Source organism: Anopheles stephensi, chromosome 3 (genome assembly GCF_013141755.1).
Source record: "Anopheles stephensi strain Indian chromosome 3, UCI_ANSTEP_V1.0, whole genome shotgun sequence".
In the NCBI taxonomy this organism is placed as follows: domain Eukaryota; kingdom Metazoa; phylum Arthropoda; class Insecta; order Diptera; family Culicidae; genus Anopheles; species Anopheles stephensi.
In genome coordinates, this window is record NC_050203.1 from 57291755 (window position 1) to 57318900 (window position 27146).

Sequence of the window (27146 nt, forward strand, 5' to 3'; positions counted from 1 at the left end):
ACAGCTTCCAAAATCACGGTGAATGCCAAAACTTCCGTCCGCAGCACCCAAAAACTACAAAAACTGGAAAAGAATCCCAGTGTCTCTGGGCAAAACTTGCCTTGAAGTGGACCGAATTTTTTTTTTTTGGCCTTTCCTTGCTGCTACTACTAATCGATGCACGGTGGCAACTTTCTCCAGACGACTTCTGCACAACTTCACCACAAACTGAGGATGACCAGCGCCGAAAGAGCTCGGAAAATCTTCCACCACCGATGGCGAGTACGGTTAGTACGGCACACAGAACTTTGCTCTCTCGCGCGACACGCGCACGCTATCCCGCTCTGGCGCGTGCAAAACGAAGCGAGAAGGATACAAGCAGGCTCTCACAAAACACTGGAAACACTGGGATTTTTCCACGGCTCCCATAACTCCGGAGTTAAAATGGTTCTGACGGTAAAATCAATAAAATTTACCACCACCCTCTCTTACAGGCACTAACGCACGCGCCACATATCCGTACACGAACGTCTCGTCCTCGCTCGCCTCTCTCTTTGAGGGCACGCTACACTCTCTGGTTGAGAAAATTTTCCTTTATGTTGGTGTGCGAGCTGTAGAACTGCTCTGGAAAGGATGGCCGGAAAAACTAGCGCATGTGTCTGTGTGTGAGAGTGAGTTTTCCTGGCGCACTAACACCAGTGAATTCAGAAATCAGCATTGTAGAGAGAGAGAGAGAGTCACAACTTCAGACGAACAGTTACAATGTATTGGTTGTGTTTGTAGTAATGCTTTTAAATTTGTTTCATATAAATATTGTTCCAATAAAATATTTTTGTTTGCAAACTACATCTGCCTATCTGAAAAGAGATTGTACCTCACCAAGTAAAAATACTGATTGTGTTGGTATATGATGCACCTTTCTACGTGATTCATTACATATATCTGCACCTCATGATGCTCCCACTCATCTTCAATAAATGATCCCGGCTGTACGTTGATGTTGCAAAAAAACGACCAGCATGGTGGTGTTGGTATACCATGGAGTACCAATTTCGCAAGGACCACAACAAGAGAATAGCTTCAGGACAAGTAAAAACAAAAAAAAAACCTGTCAACCACCCTCTCCCATACCGAAACAACGCGGAAGGATATGTACGACAGTTCACACTTGCGTACCAAACCGATGGGAGGGAAACAGCAAAGAAGAAAACCACTTAAGGAAATTTGTAAACATACTCCACACACGCACAAAACACACACACACGGAAGCGTTCCTGACAAATACACGCGGATCGGAAAAGCGTGCTGTAAAAGTGCGTCCGTTGCTGCTGCGTGTACGCTCCTCGCTTCCGCGCGCTTTGTCCACATGTCCTGTTGGTGTGGCGCTAGCAGAGTGTGGTGCAGTGTACGACGATTGTTTTCGCCACTCAATCCTAAATTTACGCTTGCCGTGGTGTTGCTGTGCGTGTATGGGTGAGCATTTGTTTGCGAGTGGTTATGAAATACTCCGCACTACAAAGCTCTTGTGCGCTGAGAGACCCCTAGCACGGCCGGTGCACGGTAGGGTGAGTTCTATGCTGCTCTACGGCGTTGAACCACCCAGCGGACAGGGTGTGCAGTGCAGACGTGGCTTCATCCTCCCTCGTTGAACAACCTCCAGCCAGTTTTCCCCTATCGTTTCCCGCAATATCCTTCCTTTTTTCCCTCGGCCAGTGTCTGCAACGTTTGCGTAACGAACGTGTTGATTGGGTTCTACAACCTTTCGGCCCATAATGCCACCAGAGACGGACACACACAGAGGGCTGCCAAGTGCTGTCCTGGCTGTGTACGTTTTGTGTAGCAAACGTGCCCGTTCTGCAGCTATTTTCAACCCCAATCAACTCCATTCGAAGAACCACTCGGTTCTGTATCATCGGGCGCCTTCACTAATCTGGAGATACTACCAGCCGCCTTTTTGGTGCTTGTGTGTGTGTGTTTATATATATAGAACCTGTCGATGTGGTTCTCGTTGTTGATCGTGCATCGTCTAATGCGAGTCCTCCCTTTTCAACACCCATTTTCATGGTTGCAAGGATTCAAAAGGTTGACGCGATGGTGGTGAAGCGTACCAGTCAGTCGTACATGCCAGCTAAACACGATATCGCACCATGAATGATCTGACCCAGCGCTTTGATATCCCGCCGACCGAAATGCTCGACAGGGTACCAAGGGTGAAGTATCCGCAACCATAACGTCTACTTGTGCTTTTGATTCCCCAAAACCCAAAATCCATACCCTCCCGCGGGGTTACATTGATTCGAAAAAGTCAAGCGTTGCTGTTTGAACTTACCGATACACTAGCGCGATAAAGCCATGCTATGTCGTTAAGGGTTGTTAGCATTTTAACATACGTTTTCTGTGACTTACCGGCTGCAAAGCAAAGAAAAAGATATAAAATAATAATTAATTTACGAACTAGAGATGGTTTTTTTTAGATATACAAAATCTCATAAAAATAAATCGGAACATGTGCCAGCTGGATATAATAAAATCTTCTTAAAATTAAGTTACAAAACTCTTATTCCTCTGCTATTTTTATCTGGACATGTGGAGAATTTCTAATTTCATTTTTCCCCCTTTTTCGACTACCAACATTTTCCCATTCTCTGGCGGCCTCTCCGCACATGGTTATGTTGTCCCCGCTTAGCTTCTTCCTTATCGACAGATCTTCTCCTGTCCAGCTACTTTCGCCATAAGCGAATTCCAATCAAATCATATTTGATTCCGATGATGTTTGCCACTGTCGATCATAAAATCCTTGCAAGCGTACTTTTATGTATTCATGGTGCGTGCCTGACACTACGTTCTTCGTTCTAAGTGATGGTTGATGGGGTTTTCTCTTCGCTGGTTGCACCACCAAACCAACCAAGACCCTCTTCTCCATTGCTTCCGTTCGTTTGAAACCTTCCAGCCAAGCTGGGTAGCAAATCCGATAGATTGTATTCACGTGCTATTGCTATAAAAAACACATTTTTGACATGAAGGGAACAAAACACAATATCCATCGAGCGCTCGGTTGGATCACTTGACCAAAACATGGGTATCCTGATTCTCGTCGTCAGGTCCCGCGCACATAAACATTACTAACGGTATTTTGGGGTCGTAGCTTTGCGCCCCTTTTTTCTACGATACACTTCCCGTTCCCTGAGAACCCTTTGGAAAAAGACGCCGTCGAACTTTTTTTTGGTTGCCCTGTCCCAAAACATACTCAGTAAAGCCGAGTAAAGAAAACTAGGACTTCTGGATGTACCCCTTTTTGTAGTTCCTGTGCCGCCGTAGACTGTGTACTCCACAAAAGGACAACAGGGGAACCACACGAAGCAAAGAAAGGGAAATATATAACGATGTAAGGAATTAGCATAAAATCGAAGAATCGATTATGGTAATTTGAATTCCACTTGCACGTTATGCTCGCGAAGCTCCGAGAGGTGTAGCAGCGTACAGAAGGAAGACACCTCAGAAAAGGGGGGGGTAAGGCCATGACAAAGCAAGGGGTTTTGGGAAACACTAGACAGACGCTTTCGTAGCTAGTCGACATACACGCCATAATTTCCCATATCTGTGTAAGCGATCGGCGATGTGCACTTGCTAACACACTCCGGTGCCTCGTAGCGTGAAGCATCTTTTCTGCTCCGAGGCTCGACAGATTCGTCCGCATGCAAGGCAACAACAAACAAGGAGGGAAAAATTGTTCATCAGCTTGCATTTGGGAATTACACCGAAAGCTCCACGTACTGCTGCATTTGTGGACCATCGTTGCAGGGAGCGGATGACTAAATGTGCACGCGCACCCGATCCGAATATGTGCCTGTACCGAAAGCATGGACAACAAATGGGTAAGAGAATGTGCATGAGCGGCTAAGGCGGCTGGTTGGATATTGAAATTCAAATGCGATTCCATTCCAAAGTGACAATGCGATTCTTATTGGTATCGTTATCGAGTGTAATGTGACGTGAATGCAGGGCAATCTGCAAAAAAAAACGGGCGATCAACACGAGCATCATTCCTCCTCCAGGGGAAAGCATGAGGACGTTTTGTGGTTGAAAAATCGTTTATCTGGTACGGCAGTGGACACTTGCAAACAATGTTCTGGCGTAAGCGTAACCCATGATAGTGTGAAGAGTTTAAAGCATCTTCCATTGCCTGCTATTCCAGTCCAATCACGACGAAGATTGGACGACACAACAACAGATGGCCTTTATTATCCCGGAACATGATGCATGTCCACGGTTACGGTTTCTATTCTGCTCGAAGTGTTCTTCAGCACTTCATCGGCGCACTATGCACAGGAAGCTCTCATTCCAGTGATTGGACCATAGGGCACTTGGGCAAAAACATGCATTTGCACCCTCAGTTAACAATTGTGCGCTTAAGTTCATGTACGAACATCCCTACAAGATTCAAATGGGCTGATGAATTAAAGAGTTTGATAAAATGTAAAATTTGCTAAACGATCGGCTAACGTATCTTAGTACCATTTATTAAAAATAGATGCATGTAAGTGATGCCATTCACTTCAGCCTTTAATAGGCCTTTTTTGATTGTTTAAACCTTCGAGTGACCCCATAGCCAAAAAGAGAGACACTCAAATCTGGTTCTGTCGTAAACGGTTTTTTACTTTCGTCATTGGAATGTTTTCTTGAACGGCATTGAAAATTGCCCCGTTCTATAAGAACCAGTAACAATACAGCCAGGCCATTCTTCATGAATAAAAAAAAGAACCAGTAGTCGCAGAAATCATGTGGATCCACTAAATCTCTATCAAAATCACACAACACGGCCCGACATCTTCAGTAACTTTTTCTGCATATACATTGTACCTTAAAGTGTTTTGATGGAATATTACAACTGTTCGATGATTATTTGAGGATTTCCAGCGTCGCTAAATCGAATGTTTAACCTTTCAGTAATCCTAAACAGTGATAAACGTACTTCATTGGTTGGGATAGAGTTGCTTCGTAAAACAGTACCTGAATATCACTTATTTAGAGCAGCTCGGTGGCCAAGGCAGTAGCAGCGCCGGTCAACACACGATAGGTCCGGATATTGAATCTCAACCGGATCGTCTGTTTGCACTAAGGGCAATACTATCCTTCTCCTTCTTTCTTGCTACTAAAACCTCGAGAGGTCTCGGCCTGCCATATCTGGCTTTCTGTGACTTGATTTTACCCGTTGCAAAGTAGGATGGAATTTGAACTCCGGTCCTGCCGTGTGTAGACCGGCGCCGTTATCGCCTCGGCCACCGGACACACTATCCAGTACCGGATTACATCAAGTCAAAGAAACCAGAAGTAGCAGGCCCGCAGCCTTTTGAGTTTGTAGAGCCATGTTGAGAAAAAGAAGGACACAAATCAAATATTTCCAATTTCAGATGTGGATGGACTTCAGAGTTTTGTGGTGTAGAGGGACTGGATTGTACTGAACTAAAGATTCTAATACTTGGACAAGTAAGGCGATCTGATCAGAGTTTATCCATGGTAATGATCCAGAATTGATGAAGCAAACTCTTTAAGAAAATACGGCATAGAATTGATTTGCGGATTACGAGAAAAGCTTAACATCACCTTCTCAATATTAGTCCATATCCATTTTTATCTGTCGCTTGTCGCTGTTTTTGATGTTTTTCTCATAAAATAACGCTCCTTTATGTTATTATGTTTCGCAAAACACGCGTAATTATAAATCACCCTTTTCCCACATTCGCTTCAAGGTCTTGAATCCATTACAAGTTCTGAAATCCCACACTGCATGACTTTTAACGCACATGGACAATTCCTTGTTAAAAATTAATAAACACCACGCAACCCATTCTCCCATCATTATCCATCTAATTCGATCAAACTCAACATCCACCACAAAGCAGTGAAAATGTATGCAGCGGTACCGCTCACAACAACTCTCCAAAAAGCCGATTCGCCGGTGCAGAAAGATGCGAAAATTAAAATAAACTGCCGGTCCGAGAGTCATCCATCGAATGAATCTCCTACGAGAGCCGAACACCCATTTACGGAGCATCTCGACTCATTAATCAATCTGCTCCGAAGCACACTTTTGGAGATCCATCGCCACGGCATTCCACAGCAAAGAGTGTGGCGCACGGAAGCATCAATTTTGGGCAGCTAATTAGATCACGAACCTATCTTTAAGCTGTCACGAAGGCGCTCGTTTAGCGTTCTTCTTCACCGCGCCATTAGATCTCTCTCCCTGCATTGGGGATGGTTGTGCGTTCTCGGCTCATGTGGCATTAGAGACAGCAGCAACAAAGCCGACTGCTGGTTGCTCCACCATCACAATACACAACGCAGTAACAACGCGCGCGCACACACACACACACATGCTGCTGGTAAACAAATTTTCACTCTGAAAACCCCCACCAGCAGTTCCTCGGTGGGGCGCAAGCAACGGAAGAAAATCAAACATCATTAGCTGCGGTAAAGGTTGGGACAGGAATGGGCGGGCATGGCGTAATGATGGGTTCACAGTTCAGTTCAGGGGGACCAGAATTATTTTTGCGTTAGAGTATTGTGCGGTTTTTCTCGCATTTCTACTTTTTTCCACCACTGCTGCTACCGGACTAATTAGGCGTCATTTGGGCGCAAATACAAGTCGAGCGAGGGTGTTTGTATGCAACGGAGTTTTTTACACGAATAAACTCGTTAGAAAAAAAACCTTCTTTTTGACACCATTTTTATTCACACGCCAACCTCTATGTGCGGTCGCAGCTGAGGATAGAAAAACATCAAACTTGAACACCGTAAAATACACTGTTTGACCAATTTGTAATTTATGTTCATGCACCTTTCCCACACCGATGCCGGTGCGGTCAGATCAAACTCACTTTCTGTCGTACGGCGCAATGTGCAGCAGACAACGTGACTCTCTCTCTCTCTCTCTTTCGCTCCGAAGCGATCCGATAATCCTTGTAAAACAATAACGTAATAGCAGCTATTAGCCCGAGTTATACAGTTTTTCATCGAGAGTGTGGCGCATCGATGCGAAAGAAAAGCAATTATACAAATTGCCACCCACGTCCATGCTCAACCTGGAAGCAAAGCGAGCGAAAAGCTCATTGCCGTCGACAGCAATCCATTATCCTGACCGTTCCAGCCCTGACAAGGCTGGAGGATTACATATCCTTCGCCCTCTTCTGTTCGAAGCTCGAAGCCTCGAGGACTCAATCGATTCCAGTATTGGGATGGAATCGTCTTTATTAGCGGTACGCCTACAATATCGAGGTACGGAAAAACAAGAAAGTTCTCTCGAATCTCGTTTTAGTTAGGGAGAATCCCATTTTCGGGCGGAATTAAAATTTCCCATCGTAGGACTTCGTAGCTTGCCGACTAAAGCTAACGTCTAAAGCATGCCCGGCAGCAAAACCATAGCCTCCATGGCTAGCCTGTGCCAGAAAACTTTCGCCTTCGAAAGACAAACCATGCTTCTGGCAATTCCAAAGCGTCGCAAAGTGCACACGACAAACTCACTCCTTTGGTGAGGCCGTATTTTAGACCGGAAAAACTGTTTTTTTTTACTAAAAACAAAATCAATTGTACACATTTAGTAGAATCAACTTTTTGCAGACCAAAAAAACCGTCGCTATCGTTTTGCCCCCGCGGTGGGGTTTGGGCTAGTAAATTGTGTAAGGTTTCACCACAAACCTGTCCCTGGCTGTGACAGACTCACGGGAGAAAAATGCACCCGTGGTTCGGAAAATTTGCTGCTGCGTGCGGGCAGCAACGGATCCCGTTTGTGGGATGGAAATTAAATTTTATGAGAATTAGTTTCACTCCAGCAGCTCAGTGCTTCACCACAACAGCGGGGCCCAATATACCTTCGCGAGCTACCGTCGATCGTACCCAGAAGTGTATTACACAACCGGAATATCGACCAAAAACAGCAACAAACAACAGCGACAACAGTTCCCATTATTCCCGCTGGCACTCGTGTGTGGGGAAAAGGCAGAGTCTGCCACCTAAAAACCGGCCACAATGCCACACTCTGCACTGTGTTGGCTGTGGCAAGTGTTGCTGCTGGGCGAATGTGCAGTTGGTACAATTGTGTATCGGGTGCGCGCAAACAGCAACCAGGCACTTACTTTCATTTTCTCCCAACTGGGCATGGCAATTGCAGCGCCAGAACGCCAATTTAACGGACCGCGCGCACAAAACCCGGAAGGACAATTCGGTACCTACCTCGAGCTTGAGGCTCGAGGCCGGAAGGATCAACCATAAATATGGTCGGGAAACCGACGATTGTTGTGCGGGAAGCAAGGGACAAGCGACTCGTTCGCGAGGAGCATGTTTGCGTCCTTTCCAGCTGAGAAATGCGAACCGCCATCGAGGAAAGCGAGATAACAACACCGAGCGGATTCTGTCGGGATTTCAAGTAATCTTGCCCTCCGCTCTTGACCGCACGCTCCGGATCATCAAAGTGAATCTTCTGCCCGCGTGCGCATGGGTTGCAATAGTTATTAATAAATAAAAGTTGCCGTTCGCGGGAGCCTTCGTGCAATTTGCACGCGAAAATGGTGCACGTACCGACGGCAGTGGAAAACCATGGACCCCGTGCACTACACTGAAATGCAATTAAGCTGAATCTCACTCCAGAGAAAGGAAGAACAGAGGTTTTCGGCCGGGTAATTCATTCATTGCATTATGAAACTTGTTTTCAAGAGCATCCATTCGTATCAGGGCTATGAATTCTGCATACGCACCGCACCGCTCTATAGGATGCACTTGCAGAAGTGATTCCAAGAGCCGACGACGATCTATCTTGAGCCATAAAACAGACATAAAAAATGGCTCAGACAGCGATTACATTACGGATGCAAACAAACAGCACCGCCAGTCCGGTCAAAACAATGTGGAACATGAAGTTTGCATGACACATTGAAACTGCTTTTATGACGCAGATAGTACGATTAATCAACTCATGGCAGCAAATACTTCTAATCAAGACCGTTTTTAGAACCCAAAGTAAGAGTCCTTTGTCGAGGAGAGCAAGCTAAAGCAGCTCACTAATGCGAGAATAGCATGCAAATCGTAATGCACTCAAAAATACATCAAACCAACAAAAAGATAGATGTAACTGCAATGGTCTGCGGTCCCGTTGACTTTACAACCAACATCTATGCGAACGTTGGACGACTGTCTGGCTCGAGCGAGCCGTTACAGGCCCCTGGACGAAAGGACCATGTTTATTGAAATACCATCCAACGGACAATAGCTATAATCCACCTGACTGTAGTTCCACAGAACTCGTCCGGCATCGACGAGCAGCATGAAAGTAGGTTACAAACAGGACGCTCTAATGTACCGAGATACTCAATATATCTGGAACCGATTTAATTGAATTAATTTTGAACTCACTGAGTTCACCGCTTCAACCTGCATCAGCCCAATGTTGCCACAATTGTGCCTAGGCTTTGTGAACCGGAGCTACACGAACATTCGAAAAGGGATTTCCGATTTTACTTCACCAACCATCATACGAACTCAATTTATCATAATCAGCAACGCACAAACAGTGCGTTTGCTTCCGGGACGACGACCGGGTGGAAGCCCACAGCAACACAGCACTCCGAAAGGATCCCGGTTTCAGAGAGGTCTCCAAAGAATACGTTACGAGACTTTAATACTTTCCTGATCCTATTTACCGGGTAGCGGTGATTGTGGGTTATTTTTCTCTGTGTGTTTTCCTTCTGCTCACAGCGCGCATGAGAATAAGCGCTAGAACGTAACAAAAACGCAAGACCAATGAGGGAAAAATCTTGCTGGAGCCACATTTGCCCCAGGAAAATAATAGTTTCCCAATGCGCTCGTCGTGTGTGTGTGTGTCTGTATTAGCTTTGGCGCTACTAAGCAGGAAGAGAAGTTTTTAACCGAATTATGATTTTACGCTCAAACTGAAACTCATGAAAGATAATTGAATGGAACCGATGGCTGTGGACCCCTACGCCTGGACGACAGTGTGTGTGTGTGTGTGCTGATGACCACTCCCGGTGGTGAGTGGAGTGCCTTGATCAACAAAGGCAAAAGAACCAGAAAGCCTACCGTTTCTTCTTCTTCGCCCTCTCGCAACGGTTGAATGTGAGAGAAATCTTCAATAATTAAACTTCGACCGACCAATCTTCGACAGCTCCACATACGCTCCACAATATAGTGAGGAAAAAGTCACCCCGGACAAGCAAAAAAAAATACAGGGGGGTGCGAAACATCCGAGAGGGGCAAAATTTAATAATCCCTTCCATCAGTACCTACGCATGGACGGACAAATTAAATCAAATAATAGATTCCCTCATCGTGACACGTTCGCGTCAAAAGGGCGAACTTTTGCAACTTGGTCCCAAAGAAAAAGCCCAAGATTTTCTGCTTGATGAGCAGGGCTTTTGTGGGAGTGTGTGTGTGTGTGTGTTTGTGTGTTTGTTTTGTGTTGATGTTTGTTCTTCCGTGGTTGACTTTCCCCTGAGTCACCCGTCCAGGAAAGAAGATCTTAATGAAAAACTAATTCAAGCTCCCCCGGTCTAATCAAGATTTTATGTCTTTTTCGATCCCGTTTTCGATTCTTACCCCGAATTGGAGCTGTACTTCAAGTATGGATGAATTTTTAACCTTTTTTCCAATTGGAAAGTTGAAATTGAGTTGTGCATTAATCATTCACTCATTGACTCAAATATGCAGACACTAATTGATCTCGGCGATTTCCTAGAAAGCTCGCGTTCTACGAATATCGTCCCCGTACGTAAGAACATTCCTCGTGCAACACACGGTTTCGATGAAAAACTCACCACATATCAAACGCCGTCAACCACCACAACACGAGTGCCATACTGAAGGGTCATTCCAGTTTTTTTTTTTCCTTCGCTAGAAAAACCACCAGAAATAGCTCCACTTGGTGGTGTGATTGGAATGTGTTTTCGGAATGAGGTCCACATCCGATTCCCCATATCCACGCAACGCCGGACAGACGTGGTATGCATAGTTGACCGACGCAGACACCCGGACGAACCGTGAACCAGCGTTTGAGCGATGGATGCTGCACCGTGTGCTAGACAATGCTCTGTGGGCATAATTGATGAACCACCACCACAAACCTTCCAACGCGCTACCCACCAAGTACGCGATGCCTCACGTTCCACCATGTCTGGGGGATCATTTTTCATGAAAATTTCTCGTACGACAGAGCTTAAGAGGGAAAACGATATATATCGTTTTTTGATACCTTCTTCTGTTGCAAAGACTTCTCCAAGAAACAAAAAGAGTTTACTACGAAGACAGTGCTAGCAGCTCAACGATACTCGTCGAACTTCCAAATTTCGTACGCAAATAGTAAGGGTCGGAGGAGAATCTGAATCATCGCCTCAAAAAAAAACTATTGGTCACGGGCAGTAGAAGAAAGGTCAGCATCATTAGCAGGTGCAGAAAGAAAAGAGGTCCGAACGAAGAAAGAGGAAGATCACACCTTGATCGCCCAACGATCCCACAACAAACGTCCAGGGGTCAAGGGTTCAAGCAATAAACAATTGACCTGACACACAGCGCCACATCGATGCGTTCTTTTTAAAGTCCACCAACGTATGGGGTGGCAAATCATGGTCCACAAGAAAGAGGAACACAAACCGCAGCATAAAACGAAACAACATACAACAAAAAAAATCTCAGCATCGTGTGAGAAGTCCGGATTCTTTTTTTTTAGGTTACCTTCCATGCTCGCGTTTCCACCAAATGTGTATCTTGTCCAATGTTTTCTGTGCCTTTTTGGTAGACTCTTTCTTTTTTGGGCCTTTTTTGATCGTTTTTTGCACATTCTTCCTTACTCGCTTGCTCCGGAAGCTGTGGTTTATGCTTCCCGTATGCGTGTGTGTGCGGTGGAGCGTCTAACATTTTCGTGTCTTTTTTCATTTCTGATTTCTTCATCTGTTTTTTTGTTGTTGCTTTTATTGCGTGAGTCTTCATCTTCTGCGAGTCCGTCTGTTAGCAGAAGCAGCCGACATTGAACGCCACAGAGTCGTCGTCTCACGAGCAACAACATCGCGCGCTTATGTTAGTTTTCTGCTTCACTCTGCTTGTTGGCGATGCCATTTAGCGTCCCCGGGAACTTGGGTGCGTGCGCGCGTGTGTTGGAGGATTGCGTTGTTGTGTGTTTTTGTTTTCCCCCAGTTGATGCCGGTACATTTAATGTTGGGGGGAGGCGGGAGAAAATGCATCCAAAACAGAGGGAATCTCACGACCGGGGTTGGTACATATGTTGGGCACACTGTTGGGCGATGCGCCAAGAGCGGTCTGCGCATTTATGTTGTCAAGTGCGCGGAACGTGAACCTTGGACCAGGCACGTTCCGGCCTAAAATATCCCATATTCCAAGGGGGTATGTTAATCATGTTTATTTCCCCCCTTTTCGTGGAGTCCGGAGAGCACATTTTAAAACCGACTTGGAGCAAACCAGAATTTTTGAAAATAGCTCCAAAACTATTAAAACGATACTCGTTCAATTTTGGAATATTTCAACCAAAATTGGACCAAAACTTCAAAGTAATGCAGCGTTTAGGCTGATCCTAGGATTAAAGCAAGTTTTTCATTAAATGCTTTCAATATTCCAAATGAACCGAAATAAGGCTTAAAGGGACTTCTTCTTCTTCTTAGAAATTACGTAATTTGTACAACCTCGAGCTCTCAGTCTGCCATTGCTTGCTGACTTTGTTGACGAATCGGGTGTTCCCGGAGATCCGGTCCTGCCATGTCCGGCGTCTTAGGGGTGTTTTAGGGAAGGATATAAGGATTAATATTCTGTCCGCGAGAATATTTTATACACAAAACATGAACATGCGGGAACTAACTCGTTCCTACTTGCCTGGAACATTACCTGGAACATCGCACAGCTTGCTTCGATCTGCATTTTTCTCGCTCCAGAACATCAACCCCCTATTTACTCCAATGCTGGTACAGCTAAAATGGTCCGTGGACATCAAACCTGCCTGGCCCGGCGTGTCTTTTTCAAACGTTCAAGGTTCACCCACCCCCCATCGTCGTCTGCAGCATCTCGGGGGGAGGTCACGATCTTAGCACAAGAAACCCAAGATGAACGTTCGAAAAAAAAAGACTCGAGAAGCGGGAAAATATAAATAAACCCGCTTTAATGTAGCAGCTTCTTCGCTGCTTCAACCACGCTTTACATTTCGTTCCTACGCGCGTTACAAACGGTACACCACACAAACATCTGCCGTAGCAGGCCATGTTTCTTTTGGTTTGCTGCTCTCTGGCGCATATTTTCTTTCAATTCCAAACCAATACCCGGGCAATATTATTGCCAATGCCGGTGATTACTGTTTGGCGGGGATGTTTTGCGACTGCTATCAGTAAAATTAGCACTTACGAAAAAACACACACACAAACACAATTTCAGCTTTAGAATAGCGCCAAATCGTGGGAACGAATCTTGAAACCGAACCGAACCAATCCTAGCGCAAGGACTAACTGACGGGCGACGTGGTAATCATAAGTTAAGTAAACCATTTTTATTGCACTAGCATGACCTACTAGGTCGTCTCGCGTAGCGTGAAGATAGCACATGCACTTTTACCACAATTCAACCGGTACAATTGCTCTTGCCGGCATTTTTTTAGCAGCAGAGATGATGCATACATGCGTAATTTACCACAAACTCAACCGCTCATTTTGTATACCCTTTTTTTTGTTTTCCATTGTAACATAATTTCAAACACTGACACTTTTTACGCACATCTAAACTACACATAGATTAGAATAAAAATCGATCACACTTGCCCCGAGCATATGGTTTTCACGAGAACTATACTGCTAGCATTTAAACGGCTTCGAATATGGGACAATGCATACAAGCACATAAAAAACGGCCCAACCAGAACCAATCTTAAACAATTACTCACATCAATATTCTATTGTTACACTAATTACCCGCACTTCCAAACAAATCGCACGCAATTTTCAATCCGGGAGCGCAACGGCATATCCTCTCCCGTCGACGTTTGATTACAAACTGTTCTGTCGCGTTTATCCGGGGTCGTACGGAACGCCGCACGGATATGGCGGTACACGTAGATTTTTTCCGCAGCCATTTGAGCACACACGACTCGGCCTCAAATTATACCGTCAAAAGTTTATAATGCTTTTTCAATACATAGGAAGTGTGCAAAATTTGAGAAAACAGTTTTTTATAACCTGGTTTCCTCTTTATGTTTTTTTAACTTGCAAGCAAATTTTGATGCATTTTAAGATTATCAACAGATCTTAAATAAAGATTGACCAAAATGTACCACAAATCTCACCTACTGTGCGAAAACAAAACAATGCCGGCGAAAATGGTTTGACGTTTCATGCTTCTCTTCGGGCGAAAACCGCCAACTGTCAAACTCCCGTACAGAAAAAATAACAAATCACCAAAACAAACCGATTTGTAGAGGCACGATTGTCTTATCACCCAGTTTCTGCTAAAAACATTTAAAAATGGTGAGTAAATTAATTTGAATTTCATCTTTTTGCTAGTGATTACCATTTTTCTTCACCATCATTTCAGCATGGACGATTAAAGGTGCGCACCAGTGCGGAAGAAGCGACCCGCAAGAAACTGGAACAGCAAGCAAAGGTGAAAATGTTCCGGGCTGCAATGGGTCGTATTTTCGAGAAGAAATCCGCCCAAGAATATGATTCCGAAATGATGGACCTGACGGCGAAACTTTTAGGAAGCAATCCGGACATTGCGACTCTATGGAATTTGCGTCGGATGTGTATTTTAGCACTGAAAGAATCGAACACGTAAGTGAAGCCTGCATCCTGTTAATCTCTTTCGTATGACTCATCGTACCCCGTTGTGGTAATGCTTTCGCACAGGGAAGACATTCAGAGCGTTTTCGATAAAGATCTAGGCTTTACGGAAATGTGTCTTATGGTGAACCCAAAATCGTACTGTGCATGGCACCATCGTTGTTGGACTCTGGAAAATGCACCTGCAGCCGATTGGCAGAAGGAGGTGGAATTGTGCACCAAGTATCTGAAACTGGACGAGCGTAATTGTAAGTAGCTTCTGGGCAACCACGTGCAACACGTATCATTATTTTCCAAATTTTAACGGTCTCTTTTATATTCCAGTTCACTGTTGGGACTATCGTCGCTATGTGGTGGAAAATGCCAAAGTAACTCCGGAGAAAGAGTTTGCATTCTGCACGGAAAAAATCGAGAAAAACTTTTCCAACTACTCGTCGTGGCATTATCGAAGCAAACTACTGCCGGTGCTCTATCCCAATTTTAACGATCCGAGCCGTCCGATAAGCGAGGAAAAGTTGAAGGAAGAATTGGAGCTAGTCCTTACGGCAGCGTTTACCGATCCGAATGATAGCAGTGCTTGGTTCTATCAGCGCTGGTTGCTCGGTTATTCACAGCCCGAGCTTGATCTGGCCACCTGTCGAATCGATGCAAAGCAAAACTTGGCTGTACTGTCGTTCAGTGTACCCATCGATCTATCCTCGGGTGGATATAGGTTGAACGTACCATGCTGTGATAAGTGCAACGATACTAGCCAATGGGTGTCAGCTACCAAAGGAAATACGTTTGATACAACTTGGATTATGAAGGGCTCATTCGTTGTGAATGAGGAAGGAGATCCAACTGTAACGCTTATCACACCGGATGAATTGAAACACGTCCTCAACCTGAACACGGTATCCCGGGATGGTGCGGTCGGTGTAAAGAAACCAAAGTTTGGCTATGTGTTTGGGTCCGCTATCGTGGACGTGCTGAAAGCTCAACTCGCATCCTGCCATGAGCTGTTAGAGTATGAACCGGACAGCAAATGGACACTGCTTACCGCTGCCCTTCTGATGAAGGCGATTGATCGACGCGGATATTACGAAACCATTCGTCAGCATCTGACAAAGCTGGAGACGGTCGATGCACTCCGGAAAGGATACTATCTTGATCTTGCAAGCAAATGGTCCATCGAAAATCGGTTAGAAGATTGGATTGAGGCTGGCAATTTCGGGTCGGAGATTGATCTGTCCGGTCTGCAGTTGACCGTTCTGAACTATGTGCAATACCTCGCTACGGCCGATGCTATCGATTTGAGCGGAAATAGGCTTATCGATCGGAATTTGGGTGTGTTAGGAGGGTTAGTGTTTTGCAGAAAGCTCAACCTAGAAGGGAATGCATTGGAAACTGGAGCAGCAATACAGAAGCTCCAGTTTGTGGATGAAATCTTACTGAAAGGCAACGAGCAGCTGGTAAAGAACGATGCAATGGTGGAAGAGTTGCGAACCAAAGTTAAGAGCCTAGTGCTGTAATGACATTCCTCTTAGGTCAGGGAAAAGATAACTATGTGAATTAAGCACAAATAAATATTTCTTTAAAGCACGCAAATATATTACTTGAAATGATGCTGCTGTATAAAAAAATCACGCTAGCGAGCTAATGCCTTGTGACTGTTTGCGCCACCTAGTGGACGATAGTAGAATGAATACAACTCTATTCTAGACACACGTTGGAGTAACGTGTAGCTTTTTGTCAAAATAAATTGGTATGTAACGGGTAACGGCTATCTAAGACACAAAGCGTTACGGATGTTCGAAACCGTTTTCGTTTGCATAGTTTAATTAAACAATAAATTAAAATGAAATTTATTTAAGCTTGACCGGTATCAAAACAAATAAAAAACAACAATTAAAATAAAGTGTATCACATAAGCGCTAAAACGAAGATATTTTACAATTTTTTACTTAAATACTACGATATTAGGATTTCTGGTGTTGATACCTTATTTTCTTATTCAAAAAATAGAGAGTTTTATTTGTTATTTTTTTCGATTTTCATCGGCTCATTAACGAAAGCAAAGGTCGCAAATACATCTTGGTCCTTAAATAAACGCTTCATTCACTCTCACCTGTTGAATTGGCTCTTTCCCCTATTCCTTGAGGCTAAAGAAAGCAGGGGAAGTTCAAAGCGTTTAAAGCATGGAGTACAGGACGAATTGAAAAGTCGAGAAAGGATTTATAAAACTCTGCTGCTTTTGTCCACCAGAAAAGCGAAAAAGCTAAAAAGAAGATTTTAAACTAGACAACTGGAGATTGTAAGCAATACGGTTCGGCCATTCTAATCAGATTTAAAAAAATATAGTTTATATATGCATAGTAATGAAAAACTTTGGGAAATCCAAGAATATGTCATAGCTTAAATTTTTTTTAATGTAAGTAAAGACTTTACAAGGCGATTGGAAACCCGAATTGGACTTCGAATCCCAACAGGACCTTCTCCCCTTGCTCAGGACCAGCTCTCCAGCTGTTGTTAAATATAGCCAAGACCTTGAAGCTGTAGAGTCAAAGAAAACAGAAGAACATAATTACACATTGCATTAAAAAATTTAAATGTCTTAAACAGACTCGTCGATAGTCCGGATTAAACTGTTGCAACATACATCGTAAGCTTCCTTTGTCGCTTTGGCTTTCGAGGTTACCCGGTGACCAATATTGATCTTGCGGCTTTAGAAGAAATAAATGCTACAGAAAAAAGCTACTCCTGTACCGCATCCTTCCCATTAAAGGAGAGTGTGTTCCACCGGCAATGCAAATAATCCCTTCCCCTTTTCGTAGCCTACATAATGCACTTTTTCGCAAACCCTCCCATTTTTGCGATACACCCCCAAGCATCCAACAAACACACTAGCCTAATTCCACTTCAGCTTCCTGTGTGTGTGTGTGCGGAGGAGAAAAAAGCTTTCATACAGTCGCCCTGCCCTGCAGGCATCATCAGCTTCCATTCGCACAAAAGGTGAATGATTCTCAAACAGTTTGTACACGCGTAAGTCGCCTGGCAAAACAGCTAATGAAATGCTTGATGATGCACAACTTGTTTACCGTCGTTTTGCTTTTAGGATTCAGTGGTTCTTTTTTTTGCTGCCTGCTACTGCTGCCTCTTCTTCTTCGTCATGTGGCAAACATTGCGGAGCATCGGTTGTGTATCGTGCTGCAAGAGAAAGGGGAAAGCCGGACACGGAAGTGAAAGAACACAGGATGGCAAGATAATCCCTGTTTCGAAACCGTTCCCTTGAAGGCACCCGCAAAAGTCGAACACGAACGAACGGACGAACGGTACTGTCGCCAGTGAGTCGTTGTCCTTAGGCGTTGTCGCCACCAGCCAGCCAGCCAGCCAGCCAGCCAGACGGCCTACCAACGATACCACCGGTATGGAAATCGTGCCGAAGGATAAACGGGTGGATATCGCACACCGGAAAGAAGGCACAAAGAACCACCCGTCGTCCCAGCAAACAAAAGGCTGGCCACAGTCGCTGTGAAAACCCCGGTGCCCGGCTGCCAAAGAAAGGCTCATCCTCATCCAGCTGGTGTGTGTGTGTGTGTGTGTCGTATGGACGCCTTTCTGCCTCTCGGTTTTGTAAGTGTGCATTTACTCGCACATCAACCTACCTCCGAGGATGAAGTGTCCTCGACGCTGTTCGTATGCATTTCATCACACCGGCAGAGCACCTGGCTGCATCCTGTACTGTAGCGCGGAGTGTCCTAGTTTGGGGATAGCCCGCAGAACCCATTGCCGACGACGATCGACATCGAAAGGTACGCTTCATTCACACCAAAAGGCAAAAAACAACAAACGTGGGGAATGACGGTTGTGATGGGCTGTGCTTCTTAAGAAACCACCGCGCACAACACAATGATAATCGTGACAAACGATGATAAAGGTGATGTTGAGAAGCATCGCAAAATTACGCGCGGTTGATGCTGCTGCCGCCGAGGGTTTGGTTGAATAATAATTCCTGGAACTGTGTATGTTCACTTAGTATTCACACTACTAAGCGGCATGATCGCTTGTGTTTGACCGCAATGTTTGTTAAACCCTGTGCTAGAAAGAGACAGCATTATTCGACTAGGCAATTACAGTACTAGCGAACTGCTATTCGAACATTTTCTGTAATAATAATTGTACTAAAAACTATTCTTAGTACTATAAGAAGGGATGGAACGGATTTAAGCTAGTTCACAAGTTAGATATAACTAACATTTGTTGGGAGATATTTACTACTGCAGTCAACAAAAGGACGCCTTAACCACGGTGAACATAGCCATTTTGTTGACTGTTGTTCCGTTACCATAATCATAGACCTCGAAATCATAAATAGAATCTTAATCTTGACAGGACACCCTAACTAGGATTAGCTTGAAAGCGCCGGTTTTTAGAGATATTCACTCACAGGTCCAGCTAGCTAGGTTCATGAGTCTCGGTTGTTTTGAAGGTCTTGTACCAGCCTACTTAGAAACGAACTGTCTCACAAAGTCCTCACAAAGATATGGCTGTGTTCTTCATAACTTGTCAGCTTCAGGTGATGCCGTACCAGGTTAATTATAGTACTGGTCGCTTATACCAAGGTACGCTTCATTGGTGCCTACATCAACATGATAGATGATCTTCTAATGCCATACATTGCGTTTAACAAGACATGTTAAGCATCTGACACACTAGCCCACAGCAGACATTCTATGTCGTGAAGACTGAGGTCTCAGTCACATACCTTGAAGTCAAGCTATCATATACGTCCTATTAAAGGTTTTAGAGGCAGTTGAGTACTGCTGCAAACGCTCATATCAGCGGATTAACTAATAAGGCCCGAGAAGCTTAATTCCTTAGTCGTACCAAGGGATTGCTTCTCAAGGTCTCAAGGCCTGGCCGTATTGCAACTGGACGTTATCCTTAAGAACATACAATTTCCTGAACGAATACTATGGGAGTGATCAAATATAAAAACCTTCTTAGCCCATCTAGTCCAACATACTCTATAATACATCTTCTTCTTCCTTGGCACTACAACCTCGAGAGGTCTCGGCCAGCCATTTCTGACTTTATATGACCTAATTTTACCCGTAGTAAAGTAGTCAGCTCTACGTACGGGGAGACGGTCTAGATGGGATTTGAATCCCGGTCCTGCCGTTTGAAGACCGGCGCCGTTGTTGCCTCGGCCACCGGACCACCCCTATAATAATTTTTAATACATACTCTACCGAATTTTGCAGAGGTACTGTGGGGTAAACAACTGGCATTCGATGTATGGTCTTGGCGAGTGAGGACCGGTGCATCTATCGTCTCGAAAACTGGACCGAGTTTGTTCTAATAAATGTACAAAAAATTGTCATTTGTTCTAAGTATTTGTATAGTTCATGAAACCACAGTAAATCAAAAATATTCGCTACAGGTTTTTTTTCCGTTGGAAGCCATTGAAGACTCCAATGGAGCCGTTGTTATTATTTTATAACGCTTTATAAAGCAGAGAATGAGTTTGATGCAACGTTTTGCTTAGTTAACCACCGAGAGGAACCTTAATCTACACATAATTTGAATCAAACCTCAACGACGTTTGCAGCTGCTCTATATTGTGAACCTTTCCAAACCTTACATCCGCTAGTACTCTAAACATGAATAAATTAATGAAGTGCAGCGTACCGATTGCACTGCAACCAGCTCGAGCGAAGAGTTGAATGCGAAAAATTTTGCACAAAAAGATAGTCAGAAAGGGGAGCAAACTCATGGTTCACACAAAAAAAAACAACAATCCAAAACAGACACTTAATACCACTCCAGCCACAAAACGAACCTGCAAGCTATTTAGACACTAACCCGACGGCACACGGGTGAATAGCGGGCTATTTAAACAGATCCTTAACTAGAAGCTTTTGAATAGCAGAGCACAAGTCAAAAAGGGGTTTCGATGGGGCGCTATATCATAAAAAGGGGCACCAATGGAGCGCAGAATGGTTAACGATGCTCTCGAATGTGATAAACTCCCTCTCTGTGTGTGTGTGCAGTGTGCTCATTAGTTTCCCGATCTCTTCTTATGCTTTCCATAAGCAGCTTTCCCATTGTAATGGTACACTTTCGGTACATTTACGGTAAAATTTTGGAGCAAAGGTTTGAGGAGTCTTTTTAAAGAGTAGAATGCAGTGAACGTTTCACCAAAAATGCTCGACGACTGTCTGAATCTGAATTTATTGCTAGCTTTAGATCGCCACTTTGAATTGGTAGAAGAGTTATCATGAGCCAAATTCGGTGAATGTTAGAAAGCTTTATTAAAATAATAGGAAACATAGCATAAGGTTCCAAGGGAATTAGAAGGAAACCGATGCCCTGAAAACAGAAATACAATTGTGTTCCATCGCGTTAGGAGTATTTCGGAGAAGTTGTTACATTTTGTTTAGTAACTCATGTCGGCTGTTGCTGTAAAGTTCATTTAATTAATTCTGTTAAAATTTCGTTACATTATTGGCGGAGGCGACAGCGGTGCCGGGCTTCACCCGGCTGGACCGGGGTTCAAATCTTATCCAGACCGTCTTCTAGTAATCCGAAAGGTTCTATAATGTAAAAAATCTATCAAAAATATTAATTTTTATGCAGGTAACGTAGTACGAACTACATCCATTCTTTTGTTATGTTCTATTTTCGTAATCTGTGTTTTTCATTCGATGAAGTTTCGGTAGCACAGTGACAACAGTCTTTCCCATGGTAGAACAGGTCATCAAATCTTGAGAATAATTAAAAAAATATATATTCACTAATCCTATGTCAGAAACTGAAAAAACGTCTCTGAGACATGGACTATGAAGATGCTTAGAAGGTGTTTTGGCCCTGTACGTGTCAATGGAGGAGCCGATATAATGACTAGCTCACCTAGCCATAAGGTGATCTCATCAAGGTGCAGCGGATTAGGCTCGTCAGGCTACGGGATGACTAGTAATGTCAGGATAATGGCACCGGACGACCCAGAAAGTCTACTTTGGCCGTCCAAATGCACAGCGAAGTTGATGCGTCCGCCTGAACGGCCGGGATAATGGAATGGCAGACGACGGTGCTAAACCGTGAGCGGTATCGAGGACTGTTGGAGTAGGCCAAGTCGCAAGGCCTACTTTAGTAGTACCTGATAAGTAAGAATTCCTCCGTCGTAGTTATTTACCAAACCATACTCTGTCTCTTGTATTAAGCGGACAACCATATTGTCATATCGTTATCAGTTGATTTGAAGCAGTGATGGCCAAAACAATTATTAACATTTTGACGAATCGAGTTTTAGTTTAGCAATAGTACCTAAGACGTCTTAAAAGAAATCGTCTAATTCTCAAAACAAAAGAATGCTGTACGTATTTTCGAATGCAGTAATGTTGAGAACCTTAGAAACAGGAGCCAAAGCATCGTTTTATATAGTTAAGTATAGCCTGGATATTCTGGACATTGTATAGTTGTATAATTTTTATATGAATTCAATGGACCGTGAATAATCCCCTTGAAGCAAGATTTCGCACTCGCGTGGAGCCATTACCAAAAGATGATCAAGATTATTCCCTTGAGAGACTCTGGAAGCTGAATTAATGAGACGCGAGATCTGGGATCCCATTTTTACCTGTTATGTGCGGTCACTCAGGTAGGACCGCCAAGTTTCAGGCATCTTAAGGTACAGAAACTAGCCGAGAAACAGGGATTGCGGAACACTGTCTAAAGCAGCCTTGATGTCTATATAAAACACGGTCACCTGAAGACCGGCGTTAATTGGCTTGTGACATGGCGCTACACCACTTGTTATATACACAACTCACTGCTGTGTCACTGACTCCATTGTCGGTTGTCTAACGAAGCGACTCTCGTACGACTTCAGCAGCGATCATTACAATTTGGAAGGCGTAGGTTAGCGCTCACTTGAAAACTTTATCTAATAATTCTGTATTTAAGGCGCAGTCATCATCTCCACTGATGGTCAAGTCAACCATGAGTAAGCTAACTTTTAAACAGTCGTCCGTTAAGGGGTGGCAATACTCTGGTAGAAATATTTTAAGGCGTTGAGGAGAGATAAAAAAAATCTTTACTAGACTCATTTTATTTTAAAACCATCTATGTAAAGAAATGCATAAGAAATGTTTAAGTGACCTCCGGCAACAACCTAAGAAATGATAACATCAATGCAGGTACAGCTCACTACTGAACTTGTACTCGGATCGTAAATATTTATAAACACGTCGGCAGCAGAAGCTCACATACGGTTTTCCTCAACAGAGTCGCCGTGAGCTGCCGTGAGACTTGAGATGGTAATTATCTAACTTTCAATCTGTATTGTTGTCGTCGTTTTTTTTTCGTTTGCCTTTCGTCTCGTTTTTCACAATCACAACACCTGGTTGCACCGCGCATCATCTTGCGGGGCGGCGGATGGCATATTTGAAAGCTAATGTCTTTCAAGGTCCAACCGTCTTGAAGCAGCAGCATCTCGAGATCCGTAGGGGATAAAAACTTTTAATGAATTACTCGAACATTGTTCATCCCGTGGCGTCGGTGGAATAAGAAATGCATGCATGCATGCATGTGCTGCGTTTGGGTTTTTGGTCTCATCAACAACGCAGTACCACTTTCGCGTGCAGGCTGGCTGCTAATGATGATGATAACACACACACACACACACACAACATGCTGAAGAGTTTGCTCCGTGCAAAACTTTTCCCTAACCTTATCACAAACAAATGTGATGTGATTTAGGGGAAAACGTCGCTTTGAAAGTGTAAACAACTCGGAAAGGTGAGTTTTGAAAATTTTATCATAAAGCTTGGAAAATGTCCTTGATATTAAACGCTTTTTGTATTTTAACGCTTAGGATCAAAGCTGTGGTGGTACAAACTATTCTAGGGTTGCATCGATTTGAAGAATATCAATTAGAATGTACGATTTGGATAGAACCGGCAGAATTATTTCATTAATAAATTACTTTCGCCCAAAGCGATCTAATCGACCTCAGTAAAATGAACCCAAACCCCTCCAGAATTTGTGATAATTTGACTAAAAATAGGGTGTTGGCTTTTATTAGCTACGCAAGCTTTCATTCTACAACAAAATTTAAGTAGAAATTAGACGAGCATACCTTCTCGAAACAACTCGCTTGAACCACTTGCCCCGATCGAAGTGATTCGATGTTGGGAAAATTTTCAAATAAATACCTGGAAATTGGAAATCGATAATTGATTTGCTAGCATGTCTGCGAAATCAGTTCCTCGAGTACCAGGAACTGAAACACCAGCAATTGAGGCTTTTAAGAAATTCTATTTTTAATGGATCGTACCGTTCGAGTGCACAATCATCATCAACGGTTTTGCGCCCTTAACGCGCACCCAGCCCGGAAGAAACATTTCGAAGACAAATTACGGCCGTAAATAGGACTGCAGTACGCCTGAACGCTTCAACGATTAGCTGGGGCCCGGGCTGGTGAGTTTCACGGGCCAGATAGGTAGGTGCGTGTGGACGAAGCCGAGGTGATGCCGGCAGCAGCGTAATTGAATTCGTGGTTCCGTCGGACTGTGGGATTGGGGCGTGTTGCATTTCCTGACTTGCTTGTAAAAGGTTCCCCCTGCTCTCGCACCGAAAAGCGACCCAATGTGTAGTGTAGGGGTTCCACAATAAGTTCCACAGTTAATTAATATCGGGCAAATATTTAAGTATCCTTTCTCGCTGATTCGGGCGGATAGGCAAGGGTCGGTACGGCCGGAGACGTATCAAATGTCGGTGTCCTATTTCAGCCAAATCCGGCAAAGCTTCAACTGGCTTCAGCATCGCATCCGGCCTGGGTAGACCGCCCGGTAGCCGGCGGTGAGGTGAAATCGATGTCGGTTCGAGTCGTTAGCCGATGCTTATCCTGACGCTGGTTGGGCTCTGAAGTCACTTACTTACGCTCGGTACTATCCCCGTTTCGGTCGGCACCTTGTTGTGTTGCTTGTCTCTCGCACGGATGCAGCACGCAGGACGACGACGACGACGACGGTGTCGGCTTAATAGGCCGTAATCCAATCAACGTCTCGTTCGGATTGCATTTAAGTAACGGAAAATTAACTCAAACGTTGAATAAGAAATTCATTTGCAGCAATCTAATTTAAGAAATGGCATTCCCTGCATCTCCTACTGCGCCTCGGACGGGGATCCAGTCGGATCCGGCAAATGCAATTCCCTCGGCACCGGAGATACTTAGTAGCAGGCAGAGGATTGAGAGAGAGATTGCTCCGGTTCGGTTCGCTGCTACCTGCGGAAGAACATCTCCGCCGAACACCGGAAGAGGTGGCAGATTGCAAGATCATCATCATGTTGATGGGCCGTCGGAAGGGGAAGGGAGAAGGTCAGCAGAAGTGTACAACCACCCATTTGGATCATCAGATTCGCTCGTCTGTGCCATCTGTGTACATGGGCTGCATGCAAAACTAAACCCACCTGTAAAGCATCGTTCCTCTGGAATGCTCTGGTGTGGTGTGTACATGTGTTTTGCTGGTTTTCCTCTCCATCAACACACATACAATCACACACACACGCGTGGGTATCGCACCATACCATCGGCGAAAAACATCCTTCGCAGGCAGTACACAGGAAGTACATGAACTCGGAGACAAACGTCTTTCGCCGTCAGAGCATTGCACAGTCGTTGCCTTGCAGTCGGGTAAGCATCATTCGCGCGACTGGTTGGCCGCGCGGACGGATATGGCCTTGTCCTTTGAGCAGGATCATCCCACGGCTAACGGGCGCTCCAAGACGAAATCCGGTCGAGACGAAGACCGGGACCGGGACGGGTATCTTTTCAATTAATCTGATTTATTCTGCCACTAGTTCTTCAATTTCAATGCGACTTGCATTCGGGATGTTTGCAGCGCGCGCGGCACGCAATCACAATTCACAGCTTTCGCTCGGTTGGGCAAAGCTGGTGGCCCCTCTATAGCTGACAGTAATCATACTTCTACTGCTAGAACACACACCAACCGGGTAGCGCCACCGAGCAAAAGCTTTAAGCTGGTGTCCTTTTTAGTTAATACGAGGCAAAGGGGTTTCGTTGAGTATGAGCAGCCAAGCAGCGGGCCTGTATTGAGTGGCACATCTTGTTGGCAGCGTCTTGAGCTCGGATTTGGACGCCCTCCGAGGATCTGGGGGAAGGAAAGTACCCACGCTCGCCGGTTTTGATTTGTGTCCCCCCACCCAGCGACCAATCCGGACCAGGCGGCTCCAGGACAGGATTTGTTCATTCGCTCGGAAGCGTTTTGTCAGGCTGGCTTGCAACGGCTAGAGCGCAGTCGTTATTTTGAGGACGCAACGGATCTCCGATGCACTCGCCCTGCAGAAGCATACTGCACACAGCTGCAGTAGTCCATCTTGTGGCAAATGCAAGTCGGCAAGCCATTTGCTTCGTTTCCCGATGCCAACTCGTCAAGGAAAAGGCTGCAGCCATGCAGGGTGTCTTGCTAGGACTTGTCTGGTCGCTTCATGGCCAAAGCTTTAGCAGAAACTGAAGATTGACCTCGATTAACTTGTACCACAATGCAATGGATGATAGAAGTGAGGGGGGGGGGGAGCAAAAGAATTGGACGATTTTTTCCCCACCACTTTCCTCCTCTTCCCCGTTGCACCCCAGTCAATGATTCCAACTGTACGTGGGCGTACTGCCAAATCAAAAACAAAACAAAAAACGTACCGCATTCTCTTAACTCTTTTGCCGGTTCTTGGTGAGTTGTATTCTTTTCTTGTTCGTGAATGCAATAAATACAATTCTCTTCGTCGAGACGAGAGTAATGTTGGACCATTACTCCGTACCCCCATCTTTCCCTGTACGCTTATCTTAATGCCAACAGGGGTAGGGGGGCCATTTCGTAAGAAGCTTTGATTTTTCGGTTAACGGATGCAATCAGGAGACTGATTACTTATCACCAGTCGCGTTAGTACAGGGTCGGTTTGCTTGTGTGTTGCTATAAAATGGATGTGATTGTTGTGGTTAAAATAGAAACATTCTTAGAAAGAAGTCGGTTGCCAAGAACAGCACCCGTTGACGATTGTTAAGGATGGACTAAATATTTCGTTGGAAATAAATTCGTTAGCAGCCGCGTTCCAAGAACAAGGATTTGTTGCGAAATCATCAGTGGCAGCTTTGTCATTCCATCATCCTTTGCGATGTTGTTGCTTGAATACACGACGGTTGCCTACGAACGGTGAAGCTTTCGTTGGGTGTGTTTATTAAAATATGGTAATAGTTGTGGGTTGTGAATTTTAGGTGGAATAAACCGTAGCAGCTTGTCGTGATGAGTTGGTGCATAATGAAATGAGAATGGTACA

The 27146-nt window shown here is 44.5% G+C and overlaps 2 protein-coding genes across 17 annotated transcripts in view; one reads left to right on the plus strand and one right to left on the minus strand.

Moving 5' to 3' along the window:
- The window catches only part of LOC118509260 (neural-cadherin), a 234516-nt gene extending 220496 nt beyond the window's left edge, over positions 1-14020 (minus strand). For 13 of the 16 annotated variants that reach the window (XR_004905852.1, XM_036049609.1, XM_036049607.1 and 10 more), the window contains exon 1: positions 13919-14020. The gene's annotated coding sequence lies outside the window, so the exon portion shown is untranslated. The remainder of the gene's footprint in view (positions 1-13918) is intronic. The other 3 variants (XM_036049597.1, XM_036049596.1, XM_036049598.1) reach the window with 3 other exon arrangements.
- A 366-nt stretch (positions 14021-14386) lies between these two features.
- Positions 14387-16404, plus strand: LOC118514600 (geranylgeranyl transferase type-2 subunit alpha). Its single transcript, XM_036061597.1, has 4 exons — positions 14387-14498; positions 14566-14804; positions 14880-15061; positions 15138-16404. Exons 1-4 carry the CDS (start codon positions 14496-14498, stop codon positions 16322-16324), a joined length of 1611 nt encoding a protein of 536 aa, XP_035917490.1. The 5' UTR covers positions 14387-14495; the 3' UTR covers positions 16325-16404.
- Positions 16405-27146: the final 10742 nt, after the last annotated feature.

What these genes read in the sequence shown, in the direction of transcription:
- LOC118514600 (XM_036061597.1), top strand. An exon ending in GCACTGAAAGAATCGAACAC is followed by an intron (nt 14,805 to 14,879) that starts GTAAGTGAAGCC and finishes GCTTTCGCACAG; the next exon opens with GGAAGACATTCAGAGCGTTT. An exon ending in GAAACTGGACGAGCGTAATT is followed by an intron (nt 15,062 to 15,137) that starts GTAAGTAGCTTC and finishes TTTATATTCCAG; the next exon opens with TTCACTGTTGGGACTATCGT.